We start from the raw sequence: 25,772 nt of genomic DNA, 5'->3' as shown, positions 1-25,772 counted from the left end.
TGCTGAAAGACCCAGCCACGTTTCATCTTCAATGCCCTTGCTGATGGAAGGAGGTTTTCACTCAAAATACATGGCCCCATTCATTCTTTTTTTTCCTCATTTTGTCTGTCATAGTTGACGTGTACCTATGATGAAAATTACAGGCCTCTCTCATCTTTTTAAGTGGGAGAACTTGCACAATTGGTTGCTGATTTGATTTGACTAAATACTTTTCCCCCACTGTAAGTCTAAATACCAACTACTGAGAAGTGTGTAGGAATCGGGCCCACAGTGAATAGGGTGTCATTTGGGACGCATCCTTAGACTTCCACAGATCACTGTCTGTAAAATGTACCCAGACTATGGCGAAACACCTTGACACCCTTCACTCTACCTGGGCCATGTTCTTTAGTGCACACCGTATGCAGGTGCGTAACGGCCTTTGCAGCCGTGGTTCCCATATTTATGCAAATTGTAGATTAGGGTTAAGAAAGTATGAATGAATCATAAAAAATAAAAAAATGGAAAGCCTTTACGCACAAAATATATTGATGAATCAAAAATACAGTGGTTTGATTCATCCTGAAAGTTGTCATATTCAAGTTCAATACATGAAATATTGGAAGGTGGAAAAAAAGTGTACAATAAAACATTTTGCAACGGAAAACAAAATGTGCATTTCTTATTCAACAAGTCCAGGTAGCCCCTTCCTGTTTCAATCTGTTTTCTTCAGTTTGATGCTTAGTAAATACAACCCAGACTGGGTTGAAACACCTTGACCCCTTTACCTTACCCGGGTTGTGTTCATTAGTGTTGTGTTCAAAATGTTCTGCAAGGGAAAATGAGAATGAGCTTTTCTTATTGGACAAGTCCAGGTCGTCCCTTCCTGTTTCAGTCCATTTTTCTGCATTTGGTGCCTAATGAACACAATTCTGACTAAAAAGAGATGATCCAGAGGTGATATTATATATGTGTAATGCATGGTATCTATGCATGTCTTTGTCTCTAATCTGGTAAGCATCAATTTAAGGGAAACTCCAAACCGATTTCAATATGGCTGCCAGGCCTCACACTATAGCTGTGTTCGAATACCCATACTAACATACTGTATACTACATTCTTAATGAGTTAGTTCTACATACTATTAGTTCATTTTAGTACACCGTAAACGAACGGTATCCTTTCAGTTGAGTGTACTAGCGCTTCACCTGTCTACCGGACGTTGATGCTGTTGCTATTCAACCTCTTGCTAGCATAACAAATTACTTGCTAGGCATTTTACGACTTCGGATGTTATTAAATTCAGTCTGGAGTGCCAGAGTGCGCTCTGGGCGTTCGTAAATTCAGAGCGTTGTCCGTTTGTAAATTCAGAACGTTTCGCTCTTGGAGCGTTCAGAGCGCACACTGCCAGGCAGGGTCACTGGACTCTTTGGCGGAGGAGTAGGGTAGATCCGAGCTTTCTGACCTCACAACGGCCATATTTACTGACACCGGCCAAATTCAACTGGTGTTGAGTGTTCGTAAATTCATCAGTTATTCTGCGATCTGGCACAGGTGCACTCAGACGAGAGTGCTCTGAAATCGGAGTAGATAGCCAGAGGGAATTTACGAACGCACCCGAATGTCCATTGAGAACGCACAACGACGATACCACTTAGCTAAACTAAGAATGACGGGAATAATCAAGTCAATAACCATTGGCTAGTTAGTTAGATAGCATATAGTTAATAGTATACTGGCAAGTTCGATGTATTAGTAGCCAACTAACGTTAGGTAGCTAGCTAACATACCAGTACATACTGCTGTAATGATATGCGGTTCGTAAGGATAGTGTAGCTAAGAAATTGTCAGCCAACATAACTTGTAAGGTAACTTATTTGAAAAGTCATTACTTTATTACATTGCTTAACATTTTCTTAACATTTGTCATAATTAGTTAAAGCAATGAATTTGTATCCGCTCTAGTTGGACTTCGGCTGCAGAATTTCCACAATTTTCTTCAAATTTGTAAATGTTGTGAAGCCACGCCCACTTTCTGAAGAATTGCATTATGGGCCCTAAAAGCATGGCAATAGTGTCCACTGCTTGTATACTTCGTATTTTGGCGAATGTAGTACCACATCCGGGAACTTTTGGCATACTAACTATATCCATACTATGACCAATAAGCATACTATATACTTAATTTATGTCACAAATAATACAGTTAGTGAGGTTAGTATGAGTATTCGAACACAGCTTATATTTTAACTTTAAATTTGAGTGTCTGTCCCATTATTCTACTTATTCTACTTCTGAGAGCCATGACTGTCTGTCAGTCTGTGAGAGTGTGTTGTCTGTGTCAGTCTTTCAGTCTGTCTGTCTGTCAAGAGTGTGTGTCTATGTGTGTGTGTCTCTCACTCCCACTCAAGCGCGGTCACGGACGGACACAAGAAATCCACTATCACGCCACATGACAAATCCACTGTCACACCCCATTACACAGAGTCGGCCACGTTCACAGGGTCACTGTCCCTCATTTGGCGCCTCAGACATCTTTTCATGCTTTATGTCAGGTTTGTTTTTAATCTCCATGTCAAGATCTTATAATTTCCCCACTTTGAGACAGAAGTCGTCTCGCTCCAATAAAAGGCCTGTCACAGGAAGCCATATCTGCTGAGTCACGTTTCGACTCCTTTTTCTACTTCCTCTATCAGTTCTGAATACATGGTCTTTGTCTTTTTGATATCCTAGAAATTCAGCTAATTTCTTTCCTTTTTTCCACTTCTACTTCCTATTTGTCAGTTTTGAATGTCTGGTCTTCGTCTTTTTGATCTCATGTCTACAAATTTCTTAGCTTTTTGTAAAATAAGTTTTACTTGTTTTCTTTTTTGGGGCTGGCTCGAAGGGGTGACGTGAATTAATTTGAAACCTCCTAATTTCACATTCTAATGTGAATCGCCCAAAAAACACGGCTCAGGGTGCTCTAGTCGTTTCTCGAAAGCAGAAAATAGGCAGACACGGCAGCTTCCCTTTTCCACCGGCGCCTCCTAGCAGACCTTAGCTTGTTAACATGTGTCAATCAAAGCCCTACTCTGGAGAGGGTGACGCGTGAAACAGTTATCACTCCTATGCAGCCCCTAAAAAATGTGAGAGCTGAGGGTTCGGGAGCATGTAGGAGTCCCGTACACCCTCGCATTGCCCGAACCGCGACACAGACGTGTGCTCGCTCTCTTCATGTCCTCGCTCTCTTCATAAAACCACATTCCGATGCATTAAGCCCTATTCCATCATCCTTCACCACTGTCCCACATTCATTTCAACCCCCCCTTATCATGACATCATGAGCTCAGTATCGGAGCTAATCAGACTTCACTGTGTAGCCTGAGTGGATTTCCTCATTTCATTATACACTCCATTATAAAGCCAGAGACTCCTGGGCCGGGTCCCAAATGTCACCCTCTACCTATATAGTGCACCATATTTTGACAAGAGTTCAAAAGTAGTGCTCTATATAGGGAATATGGTGCCATTTGGGATGCACAATGGTCTTGGGATTATATGGGCCATGGGAATAGGAAAGTGGGCTGGTAAAGTGGAGTTAAAATGGGGATGTTTAAGTGGGTGCTTCAATGGAGATGGGAATGACGGGCTGATGAGTTAGTCAGCCGTTGACTGGACCTTCACCTGTCCTCGTACCCACTGTACTAACACAGCCGGCTGCAGAAAGCGCTCTGGCTGTTTCAGCTGGCTCCAGGGTGACATTTTCCCTAGGTACAGATCTAGGATCAGCTTCCCCTCCCGCAAGAAAATACCTTATTTACATACATATTCAGACCCTTTGCTATAAGATTCAAAATTGAGCTCAGGTGCATCCTGTTTCCAATGATCATCCTTGAGATGTTTCTACAACTTGATTGGTGTCCACTTGTGGTAAATTCAATTGATTGGACATGATTTGGAAAAGCACACACCTGTCTATATAAGGTCCCACAGTTGACATTGCATGTGAGAGCAAAAACCCAGCCACAACTTTTGAAGGAATTGTCCGTAGAGCTCCGCAACAGCGGATCTGTCCCTCCTGTGTTGAGGCACAGATCTGGGGAAGGGTACCAAAACATTTCTGCATCATTGAAGGTCCCCAAGGCACAAGTGGATTTCTTGTGTCCGTCCGTGACCGCGCTTGAGTGGGAGTGAGAGACACACACACATAGACACACACTCTTGACAGACAGACAGACTGAAAGACTGACACAGACAACACACTCTCACAGACTGACAGACAGTCATGGCTCTCAGAAGTAGAATAAGTAGAATGGGACAGACACTCAAATTTAAAGTTAAAATATAAGCTGTGTTCGAATACTCATACTAACCTCACTAACTGTATTATTTGTGACATAAATTAAGTATATAGTATGCTTATTGGTCATAGTATGGATATAGTTAGTATGCCAAAAGTTCCCGGATGTGGTACTACATTCGCCAAAATACGAAGTATACAAGCAGTGGACACTATTGCCATGCTTTTAGGGCCCATAATGCAATTCTTCAGAAAGTGGGCGTGGCTTCACAACATTTACAAATTTGAAGAAAATTGTGGAAATACTTATTTTCCACCATAATTTGCAAATAAATTCATTAAAAATCCTACAATGTGATTTTCTGGATTTCTTTTTCTCAATTTGTCTGTCATAGTTGACGTGTACCTATGATGAAAATTACAGGCCTCTCTCATCTTTTTAAGTGGGAGAACTTGCACAATTGGTGGCTGACTAAATACTTTTTTCCCCCACTGTACCTTATGCAGGTGCGTAACGGCCTTTGCGGCCGTGGTTCCCATATTTATGCAAATTGTAGGTTAGGGTTAGGAAAGTGTGAATACAGTGGTTTTATTCATCCTGAAAGTTGTCATATTCAAGTTCAATAAATGAAATGTTGGAAGGTGGAAAAAAGTGTACAATAAGGTTTGAACAATAGGCCTATAAATCTACCCTAATCCTCACTAATCATGGAACTGTATGAAAACGATCCAGTTGTCGTGAACCGTGCGCCAGGCTCCAGGTTTAACCTGCTACGTGTGGTCTGAGTTCCATAATGATTCAAACAGGCTACATGTCCCAAATTATTGCACAACTTAAGCCTAATATGATCGACTAATGATAGCGACCCTCAGGAACAACTACACAGACATGACAGAGGAAAGAAAGGTCAACGGAATGGAATTATGCAAAATGTAAGCTATACATTTAAGAAAACTAACACTAAAGTGAAATATAAAGGCAACATGCAACAATTTAAAAGATTTAAACTTAGTTACACAGTTCATATAAGGAAATCAGTCAATTGAAATAAATTCAGTAGGCCCTAATCTATAGATTTCACATGACTGGGGATACAGATATGCATCTGTTGGTCACAGATACCTTAAAAAAATGTAGGGACGAGGATAAGAAATCCAGGTCAGTATCTGGTCTGACCAGCCTTTGTCTCATGCAGCGAGACACATCTCCTCCGCATAGAGTTGATCAGGCTGTTGATTGTGGCCTGTGGAATGTTGTCCCAATCCTCTTCAATGGCTGTATGAAGTTGCTGGATATTGGCGGGAACTGGAACACGTTGTCGTACATGTCGATCCAGAGCATCCCAAACATGCTCAATCGGTGACATGTCTGGTGAGTATGCAGGCCATGGAAGAACTGGGACATTTTCAGCTTCCAGGAATTGTGTACAGATCCTTGTGACATGGGGCCGTGCATTATCATGCTGAAACATGAGGTGATGGCGGCGGATGAATGGCGCGATCTCGTCACAGTATCTGTGTGCATTCAAATTGCCATTGATAAAACACAATTGTGTTCGTTGTCCATAGCTTATGCCTGCCCATACCATAACCCCACCGCCACCATGGGGCACTCTGTTCACAATGTTGACATCAGCAAACAGGTTTGCAGTTGTGAGGCCAGTTGGACGTACAGTGAGGGAAAAAAGTATGTGATCCCCTGCTGATTTTGTACGTTTGCCCACTGACAAAGAAATGATCAGTCTATAATTTTAATGGTAGGTTTATTTGAACAGTGAGAGACAGAATAACAACAACGAAATCCAGAAAAACGCATGTCAAAAATGTTATAAATTGATTAGCATTTTTATGAGGGAAATAAGTATTTGACCCCCTTTCAATCAGAAAGATTTCTGGCTCCCAGGTGTCTTTTATACAGGTAACGAGCTGAGATTAGGAGCACACTCTTAAAGGGAGTGCTCCTAATCTCAGTTTGTTACCTGTATAAAAGACACCTGTCCACAGAAGCGATCAATCAATCAGATTCCAAACTCTCCACCATGGCCAAGACCAAAGAGCTCTCCAAGGATGTCAGGGACAAGATTGTAGACCTACACAAGGCTGGAATGGGCTACAAGACCATCGCCAAGCAGCTTGGTGAGAAGGTGACAACAGTTGGTGCGATTCTTCGCAAATGGAAGAAACACAAAATAACTGTCAATCTCTCTCGGCCTGGGGCTCCATGCAAGATCTCACCTCGTGGAGTTGCAATGATCATGAGAACGGTGAGGAATCAGCCCAGAACTACACGGGAGGATCTTGTCAATGATCTTAAGGCAGCTGGGACCATAGTAACCAAGAAAACAATTGGTAACACACTACGCGTGAAGGACTGAAATCCTGCAGCGCCCGCAAGGTCCCCCTGCTCAAGAAAGCACATATACATGCCCGTCTGAAATTTTGCCAATGAAAATCTGAATGATTCAGAGGAGAACGGGTGAAAGTGTTGTGGTCAGATGAGACCAAAATGGAGCTCTTTGGCATCAACTCAACTCGCCGTGTTTGGAGGAGGAGGAATGCTGCCTATGACCCCAAGAACACCATTCCCACCGTCAAACATGGAGGTGGAAACATTATGCTTTGGGGGTGTTTTTCTGCTAAGGGGACAGGACAACTTCACCGCATCAAAGGGACGATGGACGGGGCCATGTACCGTCAAATCTTGGGTGAGAACCTCCTTCCCTCAGCCAGGGCATTGAAAATGGGTGGCTCAAGAAGAAGCACATTAAGGTCCTGGAGTGGCCTAGCCAGTCTCCAGACCTTAATCCCATAGAATATCTGTGGAGGGAGCAGAAGGTTTGACTTGCCACACGTCAGCCTCGAAACCTTAATGACTTGGAGAAGATCTGCAAAGAGGAGTGGGACAAAATCCCTCCTGAGATGTGTGCAAACCTGGTGGCCAACTACAAGAAACGTCTGACCTCTGTGATTGTCAACAAGGGTTTTGCCACCAAGTACTAAGTCATGTTTTGCAGAGGGGTCAAATACTTATTTCCCTCATTAAAATGCAAATCAATTTATAACATTTTTGACATGCGTTTTTCTGGATTTTTTTGTTGTTATTCTGTCTCTCACTGTTCAAATAAACCTACCATTAAAATTATCTGATCATTTCTTTGTCAGTGGGCAAACGTACAAAATCAGCAGGGGATCAAATACTTTTTTCCCTCACTGTAGTGCCAAATTCTCTAAAATGACATTGGAGGCAGGTTATGGTAGAGAATTGAACATTACATTCTCTGGCAACAGTTCCGGTTGACATGCCTGCAGTCAGCATGCCAATTGCACGCTCCCTCAAAAGACATCTGTGGCATTGTGTTGTGTGAAAAAACAGCACATTTTAGAGTGGCCTTTTATTGTCTTCAGCACAAGGTGCAACTGTGTAATGATCATGCTGTTTAATCAGCTTCTTGATATTCCACACCTGTCAGGTGGATGGATTATCTTGGCAAAGGAGAAATGCTCACTAACAGGGATGTAACCAGATTTGTGCACAAAATTTGATAGAAATAAGCTTTTTATGCATATGGAACATTTCTCGGATTTTTTATTTCAGCTCATGAAACCAACACTTTACATATTTACACTTTTATATTTTTGTTCAGTGTATAAATGTATGTGGGTATTGCTGACGGTGGCTCCTGATAGTAGCTAATATTTAACATGATACCAATTGTAAAATAAAACTGAGAAAAGCCTGGGTATATAATTAAAACATTTAAAAGCGCATACATCAACTCGGCAGGTTCAGCCCTACATAAACATATAGCTTGGTATTCCAGATTTCATCCACGCAAATTATGAGGGCCCACAATAAAAATTCTGAATAACTGCATAGCTATTTATGGCCTAATTCTCTGTGGAAAAGGGGACACAATACATATCATGTTATGTTATTCATGGTTTCCTCACACGTAAAGGTTGTGGAATTGAGTCAAGGTCAGAATACAGCGTATCTGTAAACACACCTCAACCGCACCTTAGTTTCTTAGATCTCCACCCAAAATGAATAGCAGGTGAACAGCATGCTATTCTCATGCTTAAATTCAAGGTCAGAATACACAAAGTGCATAAAAGGGAATTACGTTCCATTTACGCACGCTTAACTCGGGTCGGAATCGGCCACAATATGCCCTACGGACCCTGGTCAAAAACAGTGCACTGTCAAACACACTGACTAGCCTCGGTGGTAATTAAACACTAACTGATAAAATGAGCTCTCCCAGATTCTAATTATCCTCATTTCAACCTCTATTTCAACCAATCAGCCAGATCTTCCTTTTCTGTGGGAGCAAATTGGGTGGTAATCACTTCAGCGCTGAGATCTCCTCAGTCTTAATTGTTGAGGGTGATTCAGTCTTTATTAGCAGTAAGACTGGGTCTGAGTCCCAAATGGCACCCTATTCCCTAAATAGTGCAATACTTTTGACTAGAGCCCTATGAGCTGGTCCAATGGGCCCTGATCAAAAGTAGTGCACTATATAGGGAATAGGGTCCATTTGGGAAGCACCCTAGACCTCTCTGTTATCGTAGAGGGCTAATTTATCTCGAATGGGAAGGCTAAACTGGGTTGAGAATCTTAATGAATCATTTGGGCGAGATGAGTCATCATATTGGTGATTTATAATCGTGATCATTTGCATAACTTCGTAATTTCATCATCCTGTAAATTGAGACAGCTAAATTGGTGAACAATAAATTAATTAATCTTTGCATACTGTATATGATCATTTACAATGTATATTTAATGCAAAGCATAATATAAAAACATGCGTTTACAAACAAAGGTTAAAATGTATCGTCATTAACGTACAATATGACATGATATGGTCAGCGTTGGGAATCTTTACCATCAGACAAGGGAAATGATATCAATGGCGAGAAAGGATAATCCCAGTGCATACGAGTAACATGTTTAAGTGTCTCTCTTAGGCCTTCATCTCTGGAGACTGTGGCAATGTCCCAAATGGCACCGTATTCCCTATTTAGTGCACTACCTTTGACCAGGGTTCATAGGGCTATGGACACAACCCATATGGGTTCTGCTCAAAAGTAGTGCAGTATATAGGGAATAGGGTGCCATTTGGAACACAGACCATGTGATTAATAAATATAGTTAGTCAACACAGAGCGTACCTTTTCATTTGTTCAACAGCGTCTTTGTGATAACATAACCCAAATTTGACATAGCCGTTTTAATCATAAACACCACACACATTAAAATTTACTTAAAAAAACACATTATGGGTGGCAGAATTTTGTTATAGGCAAACAACAGTTTATGGAATGTTTTTAGCAAAGGCCACAACCAAAACAAAACAAAAAACATTCAAAAAAACACCCACATCTAAAAGGCGGATGGAAGGGACATGGCAGGAGGGCAAAGATGCTTCGATGTTGACTTCATTTCCTGTTCCTCACTTCCTGTTCCTCTGACCTTGTTTCTTAGGATCAACTTCCTGTCCAGTGTCAACTTCCTGTCCAGTCTTTTTGTCTTCCGTTATCTAGGGAATATGGTGCCATTTGAATCGAAACCCTAACTTCACCATCCCTAGCCTCTCACTGTTGTTGCAGAAGGGGAGGGGCCTGTTTTTAAGCTTGTGCAAAAAGTTTGTGCAAGCCAGCAACCCTGCAAGATCTCGGCTGGTATTCAATTAAAAGTCTCTATCCGATCTGTACATTATTACTACATCCAGTCATTCGGGACCCCTATGAATCTAAAGTCATTATTTACATCCCCACACATGCATAAAGAAACACACACATTTCTAAACATGTCACTATACATACTGTACATCCAGTACACATATAGAACTTTACTGCTTCTGAAACATGTCTGCAGCTGAGAGGAGTGGTGTTCCGATGATGGCCTGTTCCAGAAACCACCCCTTCCAAATGGCACCCTATTCCCTACACAGTGCACTACTTTTGACCTGGTCAAAATAAGTGCACTACATAGGGAATAGAGTGCCATTTGGGATGCGACCCTTCCCCTACCGCTTTGATGTTTGTAGATCTCAAAGCCCTGTAAGCAGTATGGCTCAAGCCCATTGGACATCTAGTTGGAGCCTTATTGCTTACACCAATCTGATTCCTTCAGATCTGCAGACACCAAACGAGGTAGGGGGGCGAGGATGTTTTCAGACAGGGGGCTGTAGAGAAGGAACGAGTGTGTCTGAGTTCGGGTTGCAGTAATCAGTAATCTTCCCAAAATAAGGTCAGAAAACCTTGGAATCGTCCAACCAGTATTTCGGAAAAATCTGGGAATTTGGGGAAATAATTCTGCAACCCTAATCTGAGTCCATCTAGCTATCGCACCTACACTGCTCCGATCATGGCGTTCTTCTGGCGTGGGTCCGGCTGCCTGCCATCCCTGTAGCCGCCGCCGGAGCGATCAGGGCTGGCGAAACGGCCGGGGCTGGCGTCACGGTACCCACCCCTGCCCACTGTCTCATAGCGGGGGTTGCGGGTGCCTGTTGTGGGGGGCACATCTTGGCGGTGGGCGGCCCGGTGCTGGTGGGGCAAGGATGGGTAGTACCTGGGGTCCACCTGCGGGGGCCCAGGGGGCGAGATGGCCCGGGGCAGGCTGGAGGGGTGGGGCTGGGCTTCTCTAGGGGGGTAGTAGTTGTCTCTACCAGGGTAACCGGGTGCTGTCCTAGACTGGATGGGGTAGTCCTTTGGGTCCGCTCTCCTGCGACACACGACACACAGTACAGAAACATTAGATAGTGTAGACCATTTTCCCCCATCACAGCAGTGAAGGTAACCAGCCACCTGGTCTGGTCATTGTCTGGTCTCTCTGATTCTGGCCCAATACATGAATAAAAATGTTTTCAGTCAACTTGTGTGTGTGTGCAAGTGTGTGTACGCTTGTGTGTAAATGCTTATATCTGATTGAGTGTGTGAGTGCGTGTGACCCAAGGGGTAGAGCAGTAAGGAGGCTGCAGGCAGCTGGGTGTCTCCGATTCCCTCCCAGTGACTGTGGGGTGATTAGGGGGCTAAGCTCCTGGGGTAAGGAGACACGCAAGGCGACTCACAGAGGCAGGATGGATCACCTTTCACAGCCCCATTCACATTTTTCCCTGCTCACGCTCTGCCTGGGCTACGTTACACACACAGCCAACAACAAGGACCAAAGCCCAAAACTATGCCTTCTCCCAGATCAGATAGAGGTGACAGTAGAGGGGAAACTGCACTGGTAAATTCCCTGTCCATTTCCATACATGCATTTGTGATACCAACATGCTTTTTACACACACACACACACACACACACACACAAACACCTCTCCTTCTCACACCCTGTCCAGCCCAGCAGTGACCCCAGGCCAGTGAGATCACATTGCACATGTATGTGTGTGTGTGTGTGTACATGCATGAACGCGTGCACACGAGTCCCAATGGGTAAGTGGGGCCCAGTACGACCTTTCCATGGATAGGGTGTACTTCACTAATCTTCAGCTGCCTCTCCTGACACACACACACACAAACACACTCATACACATGCGCACTTCCCCAAAGAGGCATTATTCACACATGACCATAAACCACATCCCACCGCCAGCTCTACATCCTCTTTGAGGACAATAAAGTGTCTGGATCTATCTATTCCTCAATCCAGCCATCCCTTCATCTTTGGACGGAGAGATGGATAAATGGATAGATGGGATGCTGTGAAAGGGTCATTTCGGAGCAGATTTGGCCTGTGTAAGCTGGTGGAGAGATGTTTAGGCTAGTGGGGAGATGGAGGAAAAGGGGAGTGATGTGGAAGCCTGTTTGGGTGGCTTTGTGCTGGGGTGAAAGCTCAGGTGCTCTCCCCTCCCTCAACACCCCCGCTGGCCGGCTGCTAATCACTAGTGATGAAACCTCTGGCTTTCATTTTTCTCTCCTTCACATCTTTCTCACACTCCATCTCTCGCTCTCTCCCTCCTTATCGCTTTTCTGGGCCCTTAGTGACGTCATAGGGGCCTCTGTGCTGAATGATAAGGGACCACCTGTGTGTCCGTGTTTGGGTGGTCAAGTCTACATAAACCACATGCTGTTGATATCTGGCATGCCTAGCCCCACTATAGTTCTCAGAGATCTCCCAAGGGAAGCACACACACACGACTCGTTATGACACACAGTCAACAGGTGCAGAGCCAGACACACTGAGCATGCCTATGAGTGGACAGTGAGAACACTACTCTCACTAACGCTAGTAAGAGATAGAGAGAGAGGAGGGCACAAAGAGAGCTTTCAAACTGCATGTATGCGAGTGTATAGGTGATTGTGGATTAGTGAATTCTGCCATTTCAGCCACACCCGTTGTGGACAGGTGTATAAAATCGAGCACACAGCCATGCAATCTCAATAGACAAACACTGGCAGTAGAATGGCCTTCCTGAAGAGCTCAGTGACTTTCAACGTGGCATCCTATGACCTTTCCAACAAGTCAGTATGTCAAATTTCTGCCCTGCTAGAGCTTCCCCGGTCAACTGTAAATGCTGTTATTGTGAAGTGGAAACGTCTAGGAGCAACAATGGCTCAGCTGCGAAGTGGTAGGCCACACAAGCTCAAAGAACGGGACCGCTGAGAGCTGAAGCGCATATTGCATAAAAAACGTCTGTCCTCGGTTGCAACACTCACTACCGACTTTCAAACTGCCTCTGGAAGCAACGTCAGGACAATAACTGTTTGTCAGGAGCTTCATGAAATGGGTTTCCATGGCCGAGCAGCCGCACACAAGCCTAAGATCACCATGCGCAATGCGAAGTGTCGGCTGGAATGGTGTAAAACTCGCCGCCATTGGACTCTGGAGCAGTGGAAATGCATTCTCTGGAAATGTGTTCTCACGCTTCATCCTCTGGCACTCCGACGGACTAATATGGGTTTAGTGGATGCCAGGAGAACATTACCTGCCTGAATGCAACTGTAAAGTTTGGTGGGGCTGTTTTTCATGGGTCGGGCTAGGTCTCTTAGTTCCAGGGAAGGGAAATCCTAAGGCTACAGCATACAATGACATTCTAGACAATTCTGTGCTTCCAACTTTGTGGCAACAGTTTGGGGAAGGCCCTTTCCTGTTTTAGCATGCCAGTGCCCCTGTGCACAAAGCGAGGTCCATACAGAAATGGTTTGTCGAGATCGGTGTGGAAGAACTTCACTGGCCTGCACAGAGCCCTGACCTCAACCCCATCGAACACCTTTGGGATGAATTGCTGAATGGAAGCAGCAATGTTCCAACATCTAGTGGAAAGCCTTCCCAGAAGAGTTGAGGCTGTTATAGCAGCAAAGGGGAGACAAACTCCTTGATTTTGGAATGAGATGTTCAAGCAGGTGTCCACATACTTTTGGTCATGTTGTGCATGTAATACAACCTGACAGAGGGAGGTGTGATCCTATCCACATGGGCCAAGTGAACGCTACTAATAACATGCCATGTAATGAATCAGACTCACACCTCTTAACTGTCACCACTCTATGGCTGCATCCCAAATGGCCCCCTATACCCTATATAGTGCACTACTTTTGACCAGGGCCCATAGGGCTCTGATCAAAAGTAGTGCACTATGTAGGTTAAAGGGTGCCATTTACATTTTTGGACATAGCCTATACCATGCAAACAGCCCTTGAGATGTGGCCTGAAAATGGGGAGAAGGGGTGTGTTTGGTGGGGTGTGTGTTTATGTGGTCTGTGTGTCTCTATGCGCCGTGTCTTGTGTGTGTGTCTATGCGCTGTGTGTTTTTGTGCGCAATGACATTTGGACATAGTTTCCGCCTTACGACAAGGAGGAATTTGGCCCTGGTGAGTGAGGGGAACTATTTGCACCTGCCCAAGTAAACGGAAGGAAATTAGGCCCTGTGGTTCTTATCTGACCCCCAATACCCCCTACTGGTGGGAGGGAACACAGTTGGTAGCTAGCAACCAGGTTGCTTGGAAGGGATCTAACCCATTCTCTGGAGGGTCCATTGCACTTACTGACAATCTGCATAAGTGTGTGTGTGTATGCGTGCATGCGAGTGAGTGTTTCAGTTTGTGCTAGGGACTTTCCAAAAGAAAGGACAGATGGATGGATAGACATACACACACACTCACACACGGCAGGCTGAGCACTAGAGACAGAAGCCAGACCAGGCTGGTTTCTCATTAAAGGGATACTTCGGGATTTTGGCAATGAGGCCCTTAATCTACTTCCCCAGAACTAGATACCCATAGATTTCCATTAATTGCGCTAACGCTAGTTAGCAATGGCTCGCAAAACTACCACTAACTTCATTCATACTGGACACAGAGACATAAAAATGGTCCCCACAAGTTCATCTCACTTTGGGGAAGTAGATAAAGGGCCTCATTGTCAAAATCCCGAAGTATCCCTTTAAAGGAAAACCATTAGGCTGCTGTAGAGAGAGGTTACTTGTGTTAATCAAACCAGCCTAGATAAACATTGGGGAGAGGGCTTTCACATAGACACGCATGCACACACCCACACTTAAAATGTCTCTGTGTTTGCCATCACTCTGTGTACTCTATAGTGACAGTGTACATTTTAGTATCAGTTACACTTTGCAGCACTGTATCCCACAGAGACCTTTACCTAGGAGTAACACGCACTAAAATGAGACTGAATAGCATCAACAATTCTACCAGATATCCTGGTGGCCAATTAAAAATCTAAAATACATTGTCAGCCTTGACTAGATCTTTCCGTCTGTTTTGTGACTTCACTGGTCTGGTCAGTGGTCAGCGGTCGCAGATGGCCTTTGTGTTTCGCCCCCCTCTCGCTCTCCCGGGGAGCTGAAAGTGTGTGTTTATCCTTGATTGATTTCATTTTCCACAAGTGCCTGCCTCGGTGACTGTGGGAGAGGGAGAGAGGAAGGGATTGGGGGGAAAGAAAGAGGAAAAAGAGAGAATGATAAAAAGAGAAAAAGAAAGGATAAACAGAGAGGGAGACAGAAAGAGAGAGACAGAAAGAGAGCGAGCTCTCCAGGCAGCCAGAGCCCACTGACACGATTGCCTTTATGAAAGCTTAACGGCTAAACCGGTTTAATTTCCAAAACACTGATTTCATTACGGGCCCCTCTGTTTCATCGGAAACAGAGTTAGCAGGGTCCTGCATTTACTTAGGACCAAAACGGCAACACACTGCAATAAAAGGGAGCAATGATGCGCCGACGCCAAACAAAAAAGGTCAAATCCCTTCTTAACAGGTTCCGCAGAGACTTGAAGAACAGAATAGGACCCGTATTCACAAAGTTTCTCAGAGTTGGAGTGCTGATCTAGAATCAGTTCCCTCGTGTCCATTGTAATTGTATTCATTGTGATCATAAGGCACTCCTACTCTGAGACACTTGATACATACAGCACCAGATCAGGTCCCGTGTTAAGGGGCATCGTGAATGAGGAAGACGGTATGGAACATCTACTTCTCTTGGGTCTGGAAAACCTAAAATGACTTAGAATGCCATTAAAGGTCAATGAATTGAAATGAGAAGAAAGGGATAACATAGTTTTTATTTTATTTTATTTTTTCTTTGTTTTCTTTATCCTTTTTTGGGGGGGGTAGATCAGCTTTAATATTGCAGATAGATTGTAACTTCCATCAATGTAATTGTCTGCATCACTTCCAATCCCCCATATGTTTTTTTTCTCGCAAATATATATATATATATTGCGAACCCACTACCCTGGCTTGTAACGCCAGGGTAGTGGGTTCGATCCCCGGGACCACCCATACGTAAAAATGTATGCACACATGACTGTAAGTCGCTTTGCATAAAAGCGTCTGCTAAATGGCATATTATATTATTATACATACATATAAATACATATAAACATTTTTAAAATATATTTATCTTTATTACTTTCCAACCCCACCACCCCTTCCCTAATTGGAGTAAACGACAAAGCTTAGGCCTCTACTTCCAGCTTATACATACTATATACATTTTATGGACAGTCAATTTTACAATAATTCTATTTTGTTTGTTTTTACTCCTGAACTTCCTCTACCCTCAACCTCGCTGATGGCGCAGTGGTCTAAGGCACTGCATCGCAGTGCTAGCTGTGCCACTAGAGATCCTGGTTCGAATCCAGGCTCTGTCGTAGCCGGCCGCGACAGGAAGACCCATGGGGCGGCGCAAGTATAATAATAATGTGACTAACTGTAAGTCGCTCTGGATAAGAGCGTCTGCTAAATGACTAAAATGTAAAATGTAATGATGTCCATCCGGTATGCCATATCTTTCTAACTGTGCTCTTTTACAAAAGCTCTCAACCTATATACTTATTATGGACACAGTATGCTTTACATTAGTTACCTTGTTGTTGTTAGTTGTTATTAGTCCCATCCATCAGCTCCATTCAACACCTCCCATCTATCTCTTAACACCATCCATATTGGATTTCTATTTGCCATATATTTTTCAACTGTACTGTGATACTCCTGAGTGGCGCAGTGGTCTAAGGCACTGCATCGCAGTGCTAACTGTGCCACTAGATCCTGGTTCGAATCCAGGCTCTGTCGCAGAGACTCATGGGCGGCGCACAATTGGCCCAGCGTCGTCCAGGGTAGGGGAGGGAATGGCCGGCAGGGATGTAGCTCAGTTGATAGAGCATGGTGTTTGCAACGCCAGGGTTGTGGGTTCGATTCCCACGGGGGGCCAGTATAAAAAAAATATATATATATATGTATTCACTAACTGTAAGTCGCTCTGGATAAGAGCGTCTGCTAAATGACTAAAATGTAAAAATGTGATGTTTCACAAAAGTTATATTCTCATTGTTTCTACAGATTGTAAATTGAAAATATTTTTTTTTGCTATAAGTATTATTATATTATTGATCGATTGACTATGACTTTTCAGAAAACCCAGTAGTGCTATCTGCAGGGTTAGCTCCAGGTAAATATTGCAATCCTTCAGCCATTCCTGGACCTGTGTCCAAAAACAAGCTACAAATGGACAGTACCAAAACAAATGATCTAATGATTCTGTCTCTTCGCAGCAAAATCTGCAGAGCTGGGAAGATTGTATCCCCCATATAAATAACATTCTATTGGTAGCAAGAATTTTGTATAATAATTATAAGTTTTGAATCCGGTGTCGTTTTGCGTATCAGTTCATAAACACTATGCCATGGAATCAGTACGTCAAAAATCTCTTCCCAACTATTTTGCAATCTATATGGGATGGCTGTCAATCCTTTGGGTCCTTAAATGAAACTGGTATACTTTTTTATTTATCACAATTTTCTTTAACCAATTATGTTCTTTAATGCAGGGCCGACAGACATGAGAGACCAATGCTCATGTGCTGATCAACCATTTACCCATCATGCACCTGTTCAATTGACATACAATGCTTACGTGGCCATCTGTCAGAGAGCTAAGTCATGCTCACAAGGGAGAAAACGCACACAGCTCCAATCACGGATCATTAGGAGGAGAGAAGAGAACACGGGTCAGTGGGTCGGAGATAGGTGCCGTGGAACTAAACTACTGAGCTGAGACCAGGGGAGGTTAAAGTCAGGGGCAGAGTGTGTGTGTGGTCAGACTGGTCCTCAGGTGTTGAAGACACGTAGCCTTGCATTGCTGAGATCAGCAAGCTTTGTGAAGACGTTTACATTACTACAGTAGCACTGGAGTTAAAGGGGAATGGAAACACTTTAGGAAGTAAATCTAAGCAAAGAGATGTATTCAATCCACTAATCCTAAACATGTGCATTTCACATAAAAACATCTCTATAACCAATAGTATTTTTACATAAGGCGCAGGCATTAGGTCTATGTCTTGAAAAGAATTACAGCAGGCTAGATTTACTAAATTAACTGGTTTTATTCAAATTCAAACCCTATGTAAATGCCTCTTGCTTCTGGGTATGCGCGCTTTATGGAAGAAACGACACACGCCGTACACCTCGTCCAATTCTCCCTTGTGCCCATTGGGTGAACTGGCAATAAACTGCCAGCCTGTATGCTCTGCAAACAAAATCATAAGAAAAGTTAGTCTGATACCGAAACTCAATCACAATGTATTTATTATGAGCACGCCCCATTATTGGTTAGAATGAGAATTCATGAATCATGATGCTGTCTGCGATTCGAACTCTTCTAATCAAAAGCTGAATGTGTTACCATTGCGCCAAACAGCGCTGGTGATAAATATCGTTATAGGATACTGATTATATATATTGAGCACCTACCCACTACTGAAATTAACCTTAAACAATATATAATCAAGCAAAATTTCAGCAATTCTTTAACAAGCATACCGGCTGCTGACTGGTCGAGTAACCTCTTCTGCCAGGAAGTCCTTCATAAGGATTAGTGACACGTCCAATAAATACGTCGCCATCCAGACCGACTGACAGGAACCTCTGACTGGATGTAATACAGCCGCCATCCGCTGGGATTTTGTGCTGGATCGCCACCATCGCTCTACAACACACACAATCCTACTCTAGCCATTATCTGGCAGCATCCCCACTCACACCAGTTTGTGTCACTGCTACGCCGACCCTCTAGCTGAGGTGTTTAAGGCGGTATATCTGTGTCGTTACTGCTACGAGAACAAACTCTTTGATCTGGGGCAACGATCGGTTCAAACATGAACTGCTTCAGTACGTTTATTGGCTCCCTAACTAATTATTTCATTCTCTGTAATAAACTCATTCTCAGAGTCGGTAAATTCAGCCATTTTGGGAGTTCCAAAAAGTTATCTCCTGCCAGTGAAGCAACAATGCCAATATGGCGATTTACAGTTACAGTTAGCTTCCATTCTAAATCCTAGTGTTTCCATTCCCCTTTAAATGTGCCCTTCATACACCCCCCCCACACACACACATCTTCTGCAGACCCCAGCTGATGAGGGTAATATCAGTCCTCTATCTGAAGCACTGGCCACCGGCTGCACATTAATCACACAATTATCAGCCCAGCGACCACCCCTCCCGTACACAACCCCAGATCAGCAGCCTAATCCAATCACCTATGGGCCATGGGCCGTTCTGATTGGATAACCTGGGGCTGAGCCGTGGAGCCCATGACCCAGTGCTTCAGATCAGTAATGACCTTAATGTGCTCCATATGGGGTAGTGTGTGTGTGTGTGTTTTACCCCTCCCTCCCACTCACTCCCTCTCTCTCCCTGTCCCCCCAAGCACCAAAACCCCAGAGTAGGGAAAAGCTGATCCCCACTACAGGAGCAGGGGTTGGGATGGGGTGGGGCAGGATAGTGGGGTACCACCATTCCCCCTAAGGCACTGGACTTCCAGACGTGCAGCCCCATCCCCAGCCAGTGTCGGCTCCTTCCTCACAAAAGACAGGCCAAATGTATGCTAATGCAACACAGCCGCACAGCAGAGACACACTCATTTGAGAGGAAATGGCTTTCAATGAGCTGGGCCCGGGGGGGATCTCGCGCAAAGTTCAGCTCGGTTTGAAAAAACACATTTATTTCACTTCCCTCTCTTCACATCTCTCTCCTTCTTTCTGTATTTTTCCCCCTCCAAAATTCAGAAATACATCTCTCAACCTCCCCATCTCTCTCTCTTTGTTTTGTCAAATTCCGGGAATAAATGTAGGTCCCCCCATCTTGGTATTGACGCTTCGGGGAGATGTAGTGTTTCTGGGGTACAGGGCTTGTGTTTCATCCTCGAGTGAACATCTAAAACAAGAGAGCAAACATACAAGATTTGGAATGAATCATTCGGAGGCAGTGCTTGCGGCACTTTCTTTCTCTTTGTTTTGGTGCTGAAGACGTGTTGCTCCCAACCAGCGGTTTAATGCCCTGTCACTCTGTGTACTGTAGTCTCACACAGAGAGTGGAACAAATGCTTATGGGGTTAACACCTATAACTAAAACCAGAAGAGAGGGCTAAGCGACAGCTCTGACATTTCTCTCGACAGTTCATTTAACCGCCTGCGATTCGACGCCGGTCGAAGTTGAGAAATGCTGGTCTAGAAGACTCAAGACCATGTTAACCCTCTGAGCGCAAACATAAGCTTTGACAATGGAAGTGAAGACGTAGCTAAACTAAGATAACTTAACTTAGTTAAGCTAAGCCTTCAGGTCTCAGGCAAGGTACTGTATTGTTACAGCACTGGCCAAAGCAATGGACGCCCATGATTTCAACTATCGTCAACTGCCACAAAGTCCCCTCAGTCAGTGCCAAACTGCTACCACCAGTGCTACTGTAACAGAGGTGGATTGTGTGATGACCAAAAGTTGTCTGAGTCCTGAAGACTTGTGTTAGCGCCCCAAACTAACACCTAGGCTTTAGCTCAGGGGGTTAACAGTCTGAGGAGCCTTTGTGAGTAACCATGAGTTATGTAGTCTGAGACGTGTGTTAGCATAAGCTTAGCATTAGCTCAGGAAGGGCCTACACACAAAGGCTTTAGCTCACAGTCTAGTACAGACACAGTTCTCCAGACCCAGTCAGTCACACTGCTCCTGTCAGTGTATGCTCTGTTTAGTTTTAGTATATCTCAGTCTGAGAGTGGCTCCGCTCCCTTCTCCCTGGTGCCCCTCATATCAGCCGGAGCAATAACCCGTGAAATGACTGCTCTCTCCGCACGACTCCACTGTGTGCCCTGGTTGTCTCCAAGGCCCACCACACTGCACCGATCTACGGGGTGTGTTCTCCTGGTCTGTGTGGTCTGGTTAGTGCTGGGGGACTTTAACACAGCAGAGTGTGTGGGGGGTAGAGGGGAAAGAGTGTGTGAGTGTTTGAGCATGTGTACAGCATGTACTAAGTCTACATGTGTGCACGTGTGTAAGTGCCATTTGACATGAGGTTGTTGAGTCAGACGGATAGAGTAACGTCGTAATTGTTAATGATAATATATGCCATTTAGCAGACCCTTTATCCAAAGCGACCTACAGTAGAGCGTGCATACATTTCCGTATGGGTGGTCCCAGACGGAATCGAACCCACGACTTTGGCATTGGGCCGTGCTCTACTAACTGAGTCGCACAGAACCGCATCATGCTCATGCATAATCCAGGTGGACGGACCTCTGTGGCGCAGAGAAAGGATCCATCCTCCGTCTATCCTTTCTGTCTCCCAGGAGCTGATCAGGGCTACTCCCGGGATGAGGAGGCTCTCTCAAGGTAAACACTCCAGATTTAATTATAAGCTCTAAAGAGGATTACTCTCTCTGCTGCCGTGTGTGTGTTGTATTGATGGTGGCTTAAAACAGACAGCAAGACAGACAGACAGACGTGCATGCACACACGCACCATGGTTGGCAGTCAATTCAGGAAGTGATTTGAAATATAAATTCAGAAATGTAAAAACTTTTCAAATAAATAGCTTTTACTTTTCAATTGATTGAGAAGTAATTGAAAATAAGTTAATTTTTTTCCATTATTGAATTGTAATTCAAATGTACTTCCTGAAATGAACTCCCTTCAATTCGAATTGAGCCAAACCCTGACGCGCACACACAGCCTACCTGGATTGGGCTGCGTACTGTCGCTCCACGTCCTCATAGCGGGGTGCCGGGCGGGTATCAGGTCCTCTGACGGCCATCTGTGGAGGAGAGGGGCACATAATGGTTAATGTTATTACACACCTGTCTGTCTGTCTCTGTCTACCCCCACCATCACTGGATAAGCCTGCGGATGGCTTAGTGTTTGGGTTCATATTAGGGTTAGTTACAGTATATGGGTAAGGGTTAGTATGGGTTAGTGGTAGCTGTAGCCTACAGTCAAGTGAGAGAGGGCAAATGATGTTATTACAAATACATGTCTGTCTACCCCCACCATCACTTGATAAGCCTCAGAATGGCTTAGTGGTAGGGGAAGGACCCTTTTACTCGCATATGCGCCTAAATATTTTGCTGTGCGACCACTAATTAAAATTTAGAAAAATTAAGGATTCTAGCTTTAATATCTCAAATATTTTCCATTGTGCCCCTAAATTTCTTTGAGTGCGCCTACATTTTTCAACTTAGGTGCACACGTGCTCCTCGTAAAAAAAGGTCAGCGTAGGGTTTGTATTAGGGTTAGCATTAGTAAAATGTATGGCGTCCATATTAGGACCGCCTCAGTCTCAGCAGGACTTGTATCGATCTTAGCCAGACTTTTTAAAATCTCAGCAGGAGTTGCCTCCAAAACTTGGTGCCAGGAAGAGTTGTCTGCGTCTGTCCTAATATGGACACTGTATTATCCAGTATGGGTTAGTAATGGTTAGTAGGGGGGGGGGAAACAAAAACATGCAATCCCCTGAAGAGAGCTCTTTACCTACACATCCCCCTCCTCACACAACACATTCACTGTGTAGTTATTCCGTGTCACTATCATTATTATATAATTGTTTTATCTTTAATTCTGCATTGTTGAAAAAGGACCCGGAAGTAAGCATTTCACTGTTGTTTACACCTGTTGTTTACGAAGCATGTGAGAAATACAATTTGATATACATTTCCAATTTATCCAGAGGCCTGGGTTGTTCCAACTTATTATTTAACAAAAGTGCAAGGGTGCCAATATACTGTATTTGGCCGCAACTGTAACTAGCTACGACAAGGCTAAGCTTTACCTAACCATACCACCATACCCATAGCCTACTCCTCTGAAAATTCATGTAGAAACCCTCCATGTCTCGAGCTAGACATAAACCATGAGCATAAACCACATTATGCCTAGGGGTAGGCCATTTGGGTATTGAGTATTGAGCCGCTCCATCTTTGTGTGAAGGTTAAAGGCATTATGCAAAGAGGTGCGGGGTAATGGCTGTAGTTGCTGTGTGCCATTTGTCTCGTCGGCCATGTTCCAAATGGCACCCTATTGCTTACATAGTGCACTACTTTTGAACAGTGCCCTATCAGCTGGTCCTATGGGCCCAGGTCAAAAGTAATGCACTATATAGGGAATAAGGTGCCATTTGGGACGAAGCCAGGCAGAGCGGTAAGCCGGGGGCCAGGGCTCAGGTTAGAGCCGCTCTGTTGCATGTTAAGTCTGCTCATATGTGTCTCTGGGAAAGAGGGAGAGATGGGGGAGAGAGGGAGAAAGAATGAGAGGAAGAGAGAGAGAGGGGAGATAAGAGGGAGAGAGAGAAGGAAAGAAAGAGATAATAGAAGAGGGAAAGTGTGTGTGTGCCCAAAGGACTTTACTCCTCTGGGGTGGTGGTTAACACTTCCTGGAGTGTGTCTGAACCTCCTGAACCTCCATCCTACACACACACACACACACACACACACACACGCGCATGCAAACGCACACCAGTACATGCACAAATCGGGGCATAACTGCTCACCATGGCAACGGGGTAGAGTATGAATCTAGATTCAGTGAATTATGGACGTTCAGCCAACATTTCTATTAACCACACACGCGCAGACAAATTATATTCATAGCAGTCTCTCCACAACTATTGATGGACACAGAACAGATCATATAAAATGTTGTTTCCTATTAAACTCACACACATTTTGGTTATGAGCCTGATGATGTCATGTGTAAGTGTGTGTGTGTGTGTGTGTGTGTGTGTGTGTGTGTGTGTGTGTGTGTGTGTGTGTGTGTGTGTTGCTGTGGATCGCAGAGGCAGAGTTAATGTGTTCTACAGGCAGGGTAGCTTACAGAGGGCCATACTTTCTCTGGACTCACTAAGCAGCTGAGATCAGGCCACAGCAGCCCATGGGGCATTGTGAGAGGCTGGGGTATCCCTCCTGCACTGAGACAGTTAAGAGTGCCATGTGGCAGCCAACTCTTCCCACCATGGATTACCCTTTTGTCATATGAAATTTGATGGATAATAAAGCTTTTTGAAAATTAACCGGACTACAGACTGCCATACAAGACTGATGGACTACTTTTCCTCACAGTAAAAGACAGACGTCATAGCCAATGGAGAACCACACAGCAAGAACAGGGGCTTTAGAGTAAAGGAAAAGTTGATTTTCAAGCTCGAAAAATCAGCCTTTCTTGCTCGTTTTTTCCAGAAAACTAAGCGTCTGGAGTGCCACTAAGTGTGCCGCAAAAACACACCAATCAAGCAGCTAAAGCCAGCTGTCGCATTCATCAAAAATACTGTGCATATACAGGAAATGAATTTCCTGGAGCACTTCACTCCCCTCGCAATTTATAGTCACGTGCATACAATACGCCTCAAACGAGGGTCTGAATGTCTTGACATAAAATAAGAGGAATGCTTTCATGGTAAAACGGAGGTATGAGAGGAAAAAAAATCATCTTCTGAGCCTCTCTCTTTCTCGCTCCCTCTCATTTTGAACAGAGTAATTGCTTGTGTTCTCTCTGCCATCCATCCATCTCTGATGCTAATTAGCCGCATCTCTCAGTGAGGAATCGCAGCCTGGCACAAGGCGCCCCCCCAACCTCCTCCCGCTGGCACCGGACGCGCCCGCCTGCAGTCGGCTGGCATGAAGCAGCGGCGGGCGAGATCCATCCGATATCAGCCATTCCTCATAATTTTCCGTAATGAGATTCCATTGATTTCCGCTCGGGAAACAAACTGGCACTGAGGGAACAGTTTTAGCCGTGGCAGGAGGGTGGGTGCTTTCAGGGGGACTGAAGTCTCAAACTGTGTTACTTTGTTCAAACTGTGTCTCACAAAACTCAAACTGTTTCTTGCTAGAAAGTGAAACTGTGTCTCGATACTAACTCAAACTGTGCTCATGGTGTTTTGTAAAACAAACACAAACTGTGCTCAGTCAGTCTCTAATCAAATCTCACTCTGCGGATCTCTCCCCTATGTTTGGCCAATCTGGCCCTACAGTACATGTGGTATTGGTCTGTTTGACGCTTCACTGCTACAGTCATGCAGCCCTGTGCCCCCCAATGTCCCCTAAACACTCCCAGAGCTCGTTAGCAGTTAGCAGCAGATGGTTAGACTGGCTCATTTGGGGCCCAGTCATGCCTCCCCTTACAGCCATGTAAGGTTACTTCCAAACAGAGTGGAATGGAGAGCTAGCTTGAGCAGTGCAAGTACATGGTACAATCTGCCTGTAATTATATTGACTTGTTTTGGGAAATTGGGGTAGGATGGTGGGTGCAGGGGTAGGCTGAGGTTCAGTAATTTATGTATCAACTTGATTGTAGCCCTTGGGGGTGCGCTGTCCCATCGGCCTCTGATTGACTTGTAACTTCTCTACAACAGGGATGGCCAAAGAAGCCCTCCCCCTGGAGAGCTATGTGGGTGCAGGGTTTTAGTTCAACCCTGTTGTAACACAGTTGGTTTGGATACCGGTCATCAAGGTCCCAGTGAGCAACTGATTATTAAAATCAGGTGTGCTAGATTAGGGTTGGAGCAAAAGCCTGCAGGAGGTACATCTCCAGGAGAAGGTATTGGCACAACTGTGGGTTTGAGTGGTGTTCTCCTCATGTTCAGGGTTACAACTTCCAAAGGTAGGGGTGTGAGGAAAATCCACAAAGGGTCTGACCAATGATTTTGGTGGAGGTGGTGAGGACAGGGATATTTCTGCTTGTCTGGCTCCAGGTGAGCTGCAGTATCGGATCTCCTGCACAATTGGCCCAGC

General features: G+C 44.5%; 1 protein-coding gene across 2 annotated transcripts; it reads right to left on the bottom strand.

Annotated features, from left to right (window-relative positions):
- Positions 1 to 9,024: 9,024 nt before the first annotated feature.
- Positions 9,025 to 21,808, bottom strand: LOC123489802 (partitioning defective 3 homolog B-like). 2 transcript variants are annotated; one of them, XM_045220195.1, is made up of 2 exons: positions 21,729 to 21,808; positions 9,025 to 10,991 (listed from the first exon to the last, which is right to left on the bottom strand). In XM_045220195.1, exons 1-2 carry the CDS (start codon positions 21,803 to 21,805, stop codon positions 10,619 to 10,621), a joined length of 450 nt encoding a protein of 149 aa, XP_045076130.1. In that variant the 5' UTR covers positions 21,806 to 21,808; the 3' UTR covers positions 9,025 to 10,618. The 2 variants fall into 2 exon arrangements, with proteins under 2 accessions (XP_045076130.1, XP_045076131.1); XM_045220196.1 differs by lacking the exon at positions 21,729 to 21,808 and adding an exon at positions 14,959 to 15,162.
- Positions 21,809 to 25,772: the final 3,964 nt, after the last annotated feature.

The sequence above is a fragment of the Coregonus clupeaformis genome, unplaced genomic scaffold (assembly GCF_020615455.1).
Source record: "Coregonus clupeaformis isolate EN_2021a unplaced genomic scaffold, ASM2061545v1 scaf3317, whole genome shotgun sequence".
Classification (NCBI taxonomy): domain Eukaryota; kingdom Metazoa; phylum Chordata; class Actinopteri; order Salmoniformes; family Salmonidae; genus Coregonus; species Coregonus clupeaformis.
Note: the sequence above shows the minus strand (reverse complement) of the source record. Positions and strands in the feature narration are given on the sequence as shown.